Source organism: Balaenoptera musculus, chromosome 4 (assembly GCF_009873245.2).
Source record: "Balaenoptera musculus isolate JJ_BM4_2016_0621 chromosome 4, mBalMus1.pri.v3, whole genome shotgun sequence".
NCBI lineage: Eukaryota > Metazoa > Chordata > Mammalia > Artiodactyla > Balaenopteridae > Balaenoptera > Balaenoptera musculus.
In genome coordinates, this window is record NC_045788.1 from 104,349,663 (window position 1) to 104,361,684 (window position 12,022).

At 36.6% G+C, this 12,022-nt stretch overlaps 1 protein-coding gene across 1 annotated transcript; it reads right to left on the reverse strand.

The window, feature by feature from the left end:
• Window positions 1–245: 245 nt before the first annotated feature.
• On the reverse strand, window positions 246–11,093 carry C4H3orf38 (chromosome 4 C3orf38 homolog). Its single transcript, XM_036850746.1, has 3 exons — window positions 10,418–11,093; window positions 7,599–7,837; window positions 246–6,131 (listed from the first exon to the last, which is right to left on the reverse strand). Exons 1-3 carry the CDS (start codon window positions 10,542–10,544, stop codon window positions 5,559–5,561), a joined length of 939 nt encoding a protein of 312 aa, XP_036706641.1. The 5' UTR covers window positions 10,545–11,093; the 3' UTR covers window positions 246–5,558.
• Between the last annotated feature and the right edge of the window lie 929 nt (window positions 11,094–12,022).

Genomic DNA, 12,022 nt, shown 5'->3' on the forward strand with positions numbered 1-12,022 from the left:
TCCTAAAGAGATAAAACGCTTGACTTCTTGAGAAATTTTTAGTTTTTAAACTCCATTTCTATCAGGGTCCTTTTCTTTCTACAATATTTTAGACTGTCTGCAACAACAAAAAAATTAAATTCTACAACTTTGGATACTTGCCAGTAAAAGCAAAGGGCTAAGTAAGCACAAGATAAATACAAAGACTAGCAATAGATGTTGGCTGGATCAAACAATGTGTGAAAATGAATGGAATCAAAGCTAAATAGTGATAAAAAGCAGATTACGAAATCCGGACTTTATTTTGGAGGTAATGTAACACCAATGAAATTTCTGAGCATGGAAGATATGATGAAAGCTGTAGTACTTTAAGGAAGTTTAATGTCACAAATATGCAAGAAATATTAAAGCAAAGAAATAAATTATTATATAAGTCAAGGTTTAGGTAAAGAGGGTCTAATTACAGCAGCTGAAATAGAAAATACTGCAGATATGCTACATCCAGATGTGGCAAGAAACTGAACGTGTGAAACAAAGACTATTTCTGAGGCCGAAAGCACAAGGGTGTCAAAGAGGAAGGAAAGAGAACCAGAGATTGTGGTAATACAGTGAGTTTAAGAAATTTGATATAAATTGTTACATACTTTTTTTGATTTCCCAATTACCCAGTTTATTCTTTTTCATAAGTAATACTGTCATACATGAACATTATCTTTCCTCCAAGTGGTTTTATATCACTAAACAATCAACTTAAGAGGTATAATTACAAAAGGATGCAGTATGCGTTAACACTCCTACCTAATCCAGATAAACAACTCAAAGGCATCTTTGCTTTGGAAATAAGTGCCAGCAAATGACAATAAGTCAAAAAGGATTCATCAAAAACCTACTGTAGGGACTGCCCTGGCGGTCCAGTGGTTAAGACTCCTAGCTTCCACCGCAGGGGGCTCGGGTTCAAGCCCTGGTCGGGAAAGAAAATCCCGCATGCCTCACAGCGCAGCGAAAAAAACAAAAAAAACTTACTGGAGATGAGAGGCAGTATGTGTAGTAGTTAGTTACCACTTGGCTCTCAGGCTCTAAAACCTGGGTTTAAATCTAGGCTCTACCATCAGCTATGAAAGCTCAGGAAGTTACTTCAACCCTGTTAAAGACTGACAGCTGTCCACAGGATTAAATGAATTAATACAGGAAACATGCACAAAAAAGTAACTGCCATATAATAAGCACCCCAAATGTAGGAATTATTTATCCTGTGCAAAGCCCAGTGGGGAAAAGACTGAGAAATAAGTAGGAATCACAAGTTCTAGGAAGTACTTAGGGAGGCAAAAGTACCTTACACGTAACAACTTGAGCACAATTAGTATAGTAAAAGATCAGAGACAGAAAAGACTAATGCAAGTTTATGAAACTAAATGCTTCAAGCAAAAAGGCTTTCCTAAGTAGTTACTGATTTTTTGTTCAGAAAACATCACAGCAGACAAGTAACACAGTTGGCAGTGGACAGCAGGAGATTCCTTCAATCCTTCAATCCATTAATTGAAATATAACTAATTTCATACTTGAGATTTAGGGTGCCTAAAAACTGAAGGTGAAAACTGCTAACCAAAGAACCCTCACTAAATGACTCACTGAAAAGGTAAATAAGATTAAGGCCAGTGATTCTATTAACATTACATGACTAACAGAAGTAACTCTGGAGTTTCTGGTTTAATATTTTGGAGTACATTATAACTCACAGTAAACATCATACTCAATTTTAATATTAACACTTTACTGAAAGACTACAGGAAAGGTTCAAACTAGAAAAAGTAAAGCTGAAAGGATTTAGTGCACTCTGACACAGTTCTGAAATTATTTTCCTTCCAACTCTAGCAAAGGGCCTAATGTAGTTCTCACTTTAAGACATCTAAACCCAGAGACTGAGATTTGAATTCAACATGAGAAGTTGAGGTAAATCAACTTATTGATGTATTATTTTATCTTACGCTTGATTCAGTGACTTACAGATTGTAGATGCTCAATAAATATATGCATATAAACTTGAAGAGAACCCAGGTCCGTAAGTCTTGTTTCCCAGCATTACAGCTGGGCTGTGTACCTTCAAACTGGCTATATACAAAGGTTATAAATAGGGTTGGGGAGGAGAGGGGGAGGGAGCTGATCACAAATATAGACCCTTCAGAAGAAATGTTCGTATTTTTAAAATCTTTCATTAGAATTAGCAATACGCAATCATTACCAAATAAACATCTCCTTAGGATAAATTTTGTAAAGATCATGAGAACATAATATTTTTTTCACATTTTTATGACTTTCTCCAAAGCATGTTCATTGAACTTGTCTTGTCCAAATAAAATAAATTCTGCATTAATGTTTCACTTGACAGTACTGCAGTAGGTTTTGCCTTAATATCTAACATCTATTGAAAAACAAGATACAAACAACTATTGTAAACTGACAGACTTTCTAGAGATTATTCTTTCATTAGTAAGATTCAGTCCTCTAGCTTAAGGACTCTGGCAAGGGCACAAAAGTTTCTAAAAATAATTTTAATTTTTAATACAGTAGAGTAAGTAGTCTGGGGGAAATAAAATTATTACGGCAGGATTTGAATATGGAGCATAAGGATCCCTGTTAGGACTCACAGATGTGCTTCAGGAAAGTCCAAGAACTCAATGAAATATGCAAAAATTGTAATACTATATGCAAACATATTTTTTCTAGAAAGAATATGGCTCTCTTTTTCAAAAGGTCAATGACCATCCCCTGCAACCCAAAAAAACAGTGAAAAGGGCATCTAAATTTGTGAAAATAGATGCTGAGAAAAACATCAAGGTATGGTTCACTCATTTTTATGAACTTTTAAGCCACAAGAGCCATTTTGTTATAACACAGTGTTTCTGATTATCTCATTTAGTTACACCATTATTCTTTAAATCCTTTTCTGGGGTGCTATTACAATTTCTTACTGGGACTAGGTAACTAGCCTTCCTTTAGCATAAAAATGTTGCCTTTCTGAAAACCCAAGAATGTTTTCCTGTGTTTGCCATTTTCAAGTTGATTTAATAAATTAGATATGGCTTTTTTTCTATTATTTGGTATTTTAGTAAGACACATGAAATACGTTTCTCAGTATTCTGGATATTAGTAAAACATCCCAATACAACTATTAAGTTTTTAACAAAAAAGGATATTGATGTATACTGTTAGCTATAGCAAATCAGCCTCCAGTAAATAAAGACCGGGTGTCCCCTGGTTTGACCACCCAATTACTATGAATTATGTGTGGAGTTAGTTGTATTCTTTACTACTTGACTCCACAAACTTCATAAATACCAGCTGAGTATAATGAAGTAAGAGACAAAGCTGTAGTGTCTACTATTCCCTAACATAAACAGAGTAGTGAGTGGTAGTAAAAGTAGCGTTCAATCTGCACTGTGCTTTTGGACCTTCTCAAAGGCCTGACCAAGCTTTAAGCTTCATGAGCAAATTTCAGTTCTACTAGGTCTTCTTTCTCTGAACAGCAAGTATATACACTTCCCTTATAATGGTTTCTAGGTATCTTAGGGCCCTCCAGTATATCCTACTCTGACCTTGGGCTTTTGGAAGTCAGTAAATTTTAATGGAAAGTTAAAATTTTATCCTAAATCTTAGTTTGGGGTCTAAAAGTTTGTGTATTCACGTATTAAAGTCAAACATGATATAACCCCAAAACCACCACTAATGACTAGAACCAAAGGCAAAATCTACATGCAAAAAAGTCTTTTATAAAGTATATAAGCTTCTTTTGCTCATTCATTCACCCATTCACTTAGACATTAGGTCCTACTGTGTGCCCAGCTGTGGGGATTCAAAGGGAATAAAATATAGCTGTAATTCTCATTTGGTCTATTGGAAAGATTTCACATTTTTAAGGGTGATTAAAAGAACATGCAGATTACAGCCTTCCTTGAGCATTACACATTCAAAAATTCAATACTGAACATATCTACAGGTAATTTCTGCCCGTCCTGAGCATCTTTGGTATTATTTCTGCAGTACTTGACATCAATAGCACAAAGAAAACAGATGGGAATAATTTCAAATTTTATCCTTTACTTTGGATATTTATCGATTACATGTTATAATGATACTTCAAACTTAAAGAAAAAGATAACGGGTTTAAATCTAAACAAAAAACTATTCTTACAGCAGAAAAAGGGATTTCCCTCCTTTATTAAGTTCTTATTTTAGGACACATCAATTTGTACTCCTCGTAACGTAAGAGGCATAGGACTAAAAAAAAAAGATCAATTTTTTCCTCCTGCTTCCAAAATTTTATCAGTTACCCTAGATGATCATGAGCAGAGTTAAAGTTAAAAAAATTAATATGAACAATACCTCATCACATTTCCCAGTTGAATTTTTTCCAAATGGCATTTTTGTAAATTAAAATTACTAATTAAATTCAGATTCAGCAAGTAGCTGCTGGGTGATGAGGAATTTAAACTTGAAACCAACTGTGTAATCTGGCAACTTAACCTTGTAACTCAAATCTAGTAAAACAAATTAAGAGGTTAAAAAAATCCTAATAATTTTAATTCATGATGTGGGAGTATATCTCAATATATGTATTAATTTTTTTTTTTGTCACCTCTTCTACAATCATTCAAGAGAAAACAGAGTAACTCATTTAAATTAGGAACTGGGCAAACCTTTTAAAAAAATTTCAATAGTATGTTTCCTTTATATGCTATTACAATAAATGCTCTATAAAACTGTTAGCTGAAACTTTAGATAAAGAAAAAAGTCTGTTTTTGAGAACAGCACTTATCATTGCCCAAAATTGTTCAGAAAGTGTTGCAGATTTTAAGATACTTAGCTTGGACAACAGCAGATAACTCTGAAAAATGTTCCTCAAATATTTTAAAAGGCAAATTAAATTTTTTTCCACCAGCTAAATTACTGGACTTTTTGTATAAGAATGTCATTCAAGTTTTCTAAAATGAGAGTTTACTCATTTTAGAAAGTGAGCTTACTCATTTACTGAGTTTATAGTAAACATCTCTAAAATTTGTATTTTTTAAGCAATACTGTCATGAGATGCATTTGTAAAATTACCCAGATTCAGACAAAAGTAAATGAGAAAATTAAAAGGGGAAGCCTTGAACACTATTAATTTTTTCCCCCATGACAAGTACAGATATTAGCAGAATATCCACCAAGTAAAATGAAAATATTAACTGGTTTCTAAGGCACACAGTTAGTTACAACATCTAAAGTGGGATTTATTTGATGAATTGCATGAAGCCTTCAGAACATTTGCTGCAACTCAAGTAGAAAGAGGCAAGTGTTCACATAATATGTTAGCCTGTAGTCAAGAAAGACATTTCAACTAAAATACGTCAATCCCTGAATCTGAAATCACTTAGACATTACTGATGTAGTATTTGGAAGAATTTCTGTATAGAACATTTTTCAGACTGACAATATAGTACTCAATGCTTCAAGGGTTAGGTAAAATTAGTTCTCTTTTGTTCAAAGTGCCTCATTTCCACTAGATAAAGTTTGGTCTCCAGTCTCACTATCCAATGCCTGCCTTACATTGAGTCATCCTTCACTGGACCACACAAAGTGTTTACATTATAAAAGGCTTCTAGATCACTTGGTTCAAATGTAATAGCTGGTTTCATTAATGTTCCAGGAGCAAGGGAACTCTCTCCAATAATTCTCAGGTTGATAAGTTTGATTTTCCAAGTATTCTCCACAAAAGGGCAGCGGATGAGTCCAAAAATTTGTTCAAAAATGCCCAAACAAGTGTTCCCTCGGTGGACAGTCCCAGCAACTCCAACCATAACTAGACCATGGGGAGAAGAAGCACATTTCAGTCCATGGGAATCTAGGTTGGGACTGAGAAAAAGATATTCTTCTTTCACTAGTGACAGCAGACGAAGGCTCACAATTTCTGCTCCATGGTAGTCTATCACATTTTGTTCAGTTGTGTTGTAATAAAACCTAAGCTTGACATCATGCCAGAAGTGCTGTGGCCCCCATTCATCTTGAGGTGGTCCCAGAAGAGGATTCTGAGAATTAAGAAGTTCAAAGAACCAGTGACAGAATTCTTCACCTAATCGACGAAAATCAACCTTTTCAGCTTTTTTATCTTCTTTCTCCTGTTGATTAATAAAACCAACGTTAATTCTTGTATCTATTTTCTATCTTGCCTGTTTCATAGCTAACTTTTAAGGTACTAATTATAGCAGAAAGGAAATGAACTACCTGTGAACTCACTGAACCGATCTTGCACAGTAAATTATTTCTCAAAAAGGGGAGGTCATTTTAGAATTTCTCAGCTTAAACTTCTGAAAATTCCTCTAAGAAATTAAGGTTCAAAGTCTCTTAAAATATCAGCATGAATTAAGAGCCAGTAATAAGGATTTACATAAGCATTTTCTCTTGACTGTGGCAGTGATTTCACAGGTGTGTTATTTGTCAAAACTTTCAAACTGTATGCTTTAAATGAATACACTTCACTGTGGTATATTTTATATGCAGCAAAGTTTATAATAAACACGTCTTTAAACAGACACTTCTAATATGATTGAAATAGCTTATTTTCTATGATTGGGATTATTTTATACTATTTCTTTCCAAAATGAATATTGCAAAAATACACCTGATAGGCTAGATTTTATTCAACAGTGTATTCCAGAGCATAGTACCTCATCTAGATGGTGAAAGATCTTGTATTTACTGGGCACGTGCTATTACTGAATGTACTGGGCACTGTGCTTGGCACTTAAGTGCTATTTCCTTCTTTCTCCACAAGCTTTATGACACAGATATTATCATTATGCCCGTTTTATAAACAAGGCTCACAAAGGTCCTTACTTGCTCATTTACAGCTAGTATACAGCAGACCCTAATATGAAGTCACATCTATATGATTTTAAAGTCAACATTCTTTTCAGTACATTAAGGAAGGCTTAGAAGTTCCTTTCCTAATGTGAAGGCAAACCTCTCTCACTGTAAAATACCATTAATTCAATGTGGGTATGTAGTTCAAAAACTGCAAGTTACCTAAAGGTTCAATCGATATTTAAATATTCACACAATATTTAAAATGTACAGTGGAGATAAAAAGAAATACGAACAGCCAATGTCAGCTGGAGGAAATTACTAAAACAGGATTTTTTTCTAGCTAACAAATAAAAAAATTTAAGTTTCTTTCATGAAATTTTTGCAATTTAATACCAAAGCAAGTCTTCAAAATGAGAAAGGGCTTACAACAGCATTCTTCTAAAGTGGAAAAAAGAAATTGGAGAACCAGAGGCTAAATTAAAATTAAATTGATCCTGTAGTCTATCCATTCTTTTTAAAAATCAATAGTCCCCATTTGATAAAGGGATACAAAACATTTTTTCTCACAAATCAATAGAATATTACGTATACATTACTAAATATCAAAAATACTTTGTCTCAGGTGCTTTACTGCTCTTTCTTTAGGATGCAAAAGATAGAAAGTAAAGCTAAAATTATAAAAAAAAAAGAACATTAACCACATCATTCCAGATCTAGGATTATCTAAAGATTTTTACACAGAACTACAGTTCAGGATATGACTATAAGGTCTGTTTTACCTGTTCAAAGAGTCTAATGTTCTCTGTCTTAACTGGCTCTGGCGTTTCCTTCAATTTCAGTTGTGACTGCTTTTTCCAGTAATCCTTTGCATGCTGAATAAGACTGTGTTTTTCAGTAGCTGGAGGTATAATAACCCCCTGTGTTGCCAAGTACTTAAATATGATTTCTCGGTGGACTTTTTTCCGCCTCAGAAGTTCTTCTACACTTTGACTGTACACTAATATTGCACGAATAGCATCTAAAAGAAAATTATGAAGATTAATAGAAAATCATGAGTCACTTGTAAATTTGTCCAGGGTCAGCAGAAACTCTATCAAATAATATTTATAAACTCTTGTCATGGCATTATTGCTTTTGTATAAGATGGTTATCATTTCTAAAAACCAGGAAGTGGGTTGTCAGGTTTTGGATTTTAAAAAAATTTCTTTAAACTATAAATTTCCCCACCTAAAATTCCTCCTTCCTTTCACTTCTCATACGAGATTGTGAATTTAAGCATTTTCTTTTAAAGAATGGTTGTATTTTCAGAAAAAATTTGAATAAGAGAAGAAAAAATTTTAATAAGGTCAATGGAACTAAATTCATTTACAATCCCTAAAATATAGGTAAAATTACAATACTTTTCAATCTCCTCACTCTACAGATAACGAAAGTCAGGGATACATGAGGTATCAACAATCATACTTCTAAGAAATGGCAGAACGAAGACTTTTAATTTTAAAGAACTTCTATTAAACAACAGACTAAAGATGATTTTTACATATGTGAGGTATACAGAATGGTAATAAAATGAACTCCTACATACACACGACACAGCTTAAGACACAGGAATTACTGGTATCTTTGAGGCCCTCATTTTACCTCTCCCTACTTGATGCTATTCCCTCTCTCTCCTCGCTCACCTCACATGTAGCTACTCTCCAAAATTTTATCATTCCCTCGATTTTCTTTTCTTTTTTCTTTTTTTCTTTTTCTTTTTCTTTTTTGTTTGGCCACTCTGCGGGGCTTGCGGGATCTTAGTTCCCTGACCAGGGATCGAACCAGGGCCCCCCAGCAGTGGAAGCTCAGAGTCCTAACCACTGGACCACCGGAGAATTCCCTCGATTTTCTTTAGAGTTGTACAGCATAACTATGTATCCCTACAAAATATAGTTGGGTATTTCTTTGAATGTTCTATAAATCTAATCCATCAATATATATAGTCTTCTATAATTAACTTTTAATGTTTCTGAGATTAATCTATGTGGACAGACACAGCTGTAGTTAATTCATTTTCAGAGCTGTACCATAGGTAATTATAGACTATACCACAAGGTATCTATCCTTTTGTTTATAGACTTTTATTATGTGTATCCAATTACAAATACTATTACTTTGGACACTTCCACACTTGTCTCCCAGCCCAGAGGGGCAAGCAGCATGAGCATCACCTGGAGCTTGTTAGAAATGTGGAATTTCTGGGCCCACTCCAAAACCACTGAATCAGAATCTGCATTTTAACAAGATCACTGAGGGACACATAGGCACACTCAAGTTTGAGAAGCTCAGGTAAGTAACCTTCCATTTTAGGAGATAATATAGAACTTGTTTTCCAAAGTACTAGTTCTAATTTACACTCCTTCAGTAGTTATCAACGACATACTTCACAAGATCAACAACACTTGAAGTTTTTACATTTAGTTTTTGCCAACTTGGTACATATGAAAGACACCATGTAGTTTTGGTTTTCATTTCATTGCTTTCTAAAGATGTTGAGTATCTTTCAATATGCTTATTATTTTTTCCTCTCTGAGAAATGACTTCAAATCATTTAACATTTTTGTACTGGGTAGTTTCGTTTCTTGTTTGCTTTTGGATCCACCATCAATTAAATTCAGCAATTTTATCTATTACAATTTTAAATTCACATTCACCAAGACTGTTAGAAGGCGATTAGCATGTAAAATATATAAATGCCAAAGAACTACATTAAGTCTAAAATTATTTTCAGTCTAAATTCTTAGAAATTTATTCATTTAGTGTTCTTGGTTCACTTTCAAATGAATGACCTTAAATGGCGGAAATGTTAAAAGCAGAGAAAGTTTTAAAAGGCAGACTCTTTTGTAGATACTTAAGTCATATGCTAATACAGGAGGCGGACATTTTCTCATTTTAAACTAAAATTCAGCAAATTTAAACTAAAACTAGCCAGGTAATATACAAAATCATAAATGCTTAAGCTCCTCATTACATTGCAACCAGACTGAATATTTATAATCCATGAAATCTACTCTACCGAAATGTTTATTTGGCTCTGAAAGTAATGTAGTCCTAGTACACAGAATCATCTCTGAAAAACTTTGGATCCAAAAAGAGACATGGATTCATCCTATCAGCTCTTTTATCACAGTAGTTGTTTTACGCAGCAGACTGATAAAAAGTGTTTATGATATCCTCCCCTAAGCTTGAAGAAAATGAGCAGCGGCTGACACGCCTCAGCTGATCGAAACTGAAAATGGAAAACACCCTGACTCCCCGGAAATCTTCAAAAAACAAACAAACAAAATCACTATTCACGTACTCTGCATCTTCGAAACAAGCAGCGTTTGCCCACAACGTATAAAGGATAAAACCTGGAAGCAGCGCCATTTTCAGCGTGCATCTGAAGCAACAGAGCAGCTATAGGGGCCGAGATTCCCGAGGGTTCCGCACAAGCGCAATCCCGGACGGGCTGGGAAGGAGGCCTACCACGGCCTCCACTCACACGCTCCCGCCAGCTGGGGGCCGGGTGAGGCCTGGGGAGGGACGGCCGCCCTTGGGGGGAAGGGTCTACCTTTACCTTGGCGGTCCTCAGGCTGCACCAGGCGGTTGGTGATGGTGTCGCATAGGGCCATGATCTCGTCGTTGTCCAATAGACCGAGCAGGTTACGACAGCCCTCCATCTCTGGGTAGCTGAGCCCCGACATCTCTACCCCCGGAGAGGGGGGGAGAGGACGCCAATGACTTCGCCCCCTTAGGCCCACTGGACCGGCGCCGTGGCAACAGGTACCGGAAATGCCCTTCCCCTTGTTCGCAGCCAAAGGGCCTCGGGTATTCCAGAGCCGTGGGCGGAAGTGATCGTTAATGAGGGCACTAAGGGAACGCGGTGCTCCGACCGGTGGTTCCGGGCTCTCGGGGACTGAGTGGAGTCCCACGGATCTCACTTTAGGGCAACTCCGTATTTACACCGGGAACATCGACCTTCCATAAGGGAAAACGAAACCTAAACTCCTCAGCAGTCCCTCCTCCAAAAGAACGCCTGGGAGGGCTGCGCAGGGCAGGTGCGTGGAAAGCCGGCGGCGGCCCCAGCGCATGACAAGCTCCTGTGATGCCGCGAGGCCGGCCAATGGAGGCGCCCCCTCCCCGCCTTTGGGCCGGGACCCCGGGAGCGCTCGAAAGTTCTCTGCGGCCACTTCTGCGTTGGGAGCACCTGTAGTTTGATATTCTTAAATTACGTAGTTCTGTGCTAAAACAATTTGGTTTTGTTTAACATTATACTTGGAAAAGTTAAGGGGAAAAAATCACTTATCCTGTGCCACGCCTGCCCGCCTTGCAGCTGACTTAAACTCCCCAATAAGCTGCGGTCCGCTGTTGCTTCCCTTCTTATCCTCGCCGGCTTGGCTTTAGGCGAGGCAGTATCGCGAATAGTTTAAGGTTGGGGTCTTTGAAAGCCAGATTCCCAGGGTTTTATCCGTCATTTACTAACTGTGACCGAGAGCAAGCTCTTTGGTCTTCCAGTTTTCTGTCTCGAAACGGATCTAGTAGAGATACCTACCTCATAGGGTTGTTGAAGCGCAGGGAGGGGGGTGAAGAACTGTGCCTGGCGCCTAGAAAGAGCCCAGTATATATTAGCTATTGTTATCACTGTTGGTGTCAACATTCACGAGAGGGAAACTTCAGACTTCAACGCATTGTCCCTGGCTTCTGTCTCCTTCCATTGATTTAGCCATATTTTAGATTTGTTAACATTTAATTACATTATTGCCAGTTAGTAGCTGAAATGTACACACCTGCAGATACAGGTGAGCAGATTTAACTTTTAAAAAAAAATATCACAGCTAAATATCAGTCAAAATGAACTGTAAATACAGCCTTTAAAATAAGGCATTCAAACCATGGTTAAACTGATTTGCCAGTGGATGTTATTGGGGGTACCATTTACTCATCAGATACCAATACTTCATTTGTCATTGAGTGCCTACTATGCTAGATATTGAAGATTCTGAGAAATGACACAGACCCTCCTTCAAGGAGCTTTTGGGAGTGTTGCAAATAAAGAGATAAGTGCTCACAATACTGGTGTGGAACCAAATGGAAGAACACATGCCCAACTTTTTCATTCGTTCATTTTTTAAAAATGTGTTTACTGAGCATGACTTGCCAGACACTGTTCTTTATGCTGGAA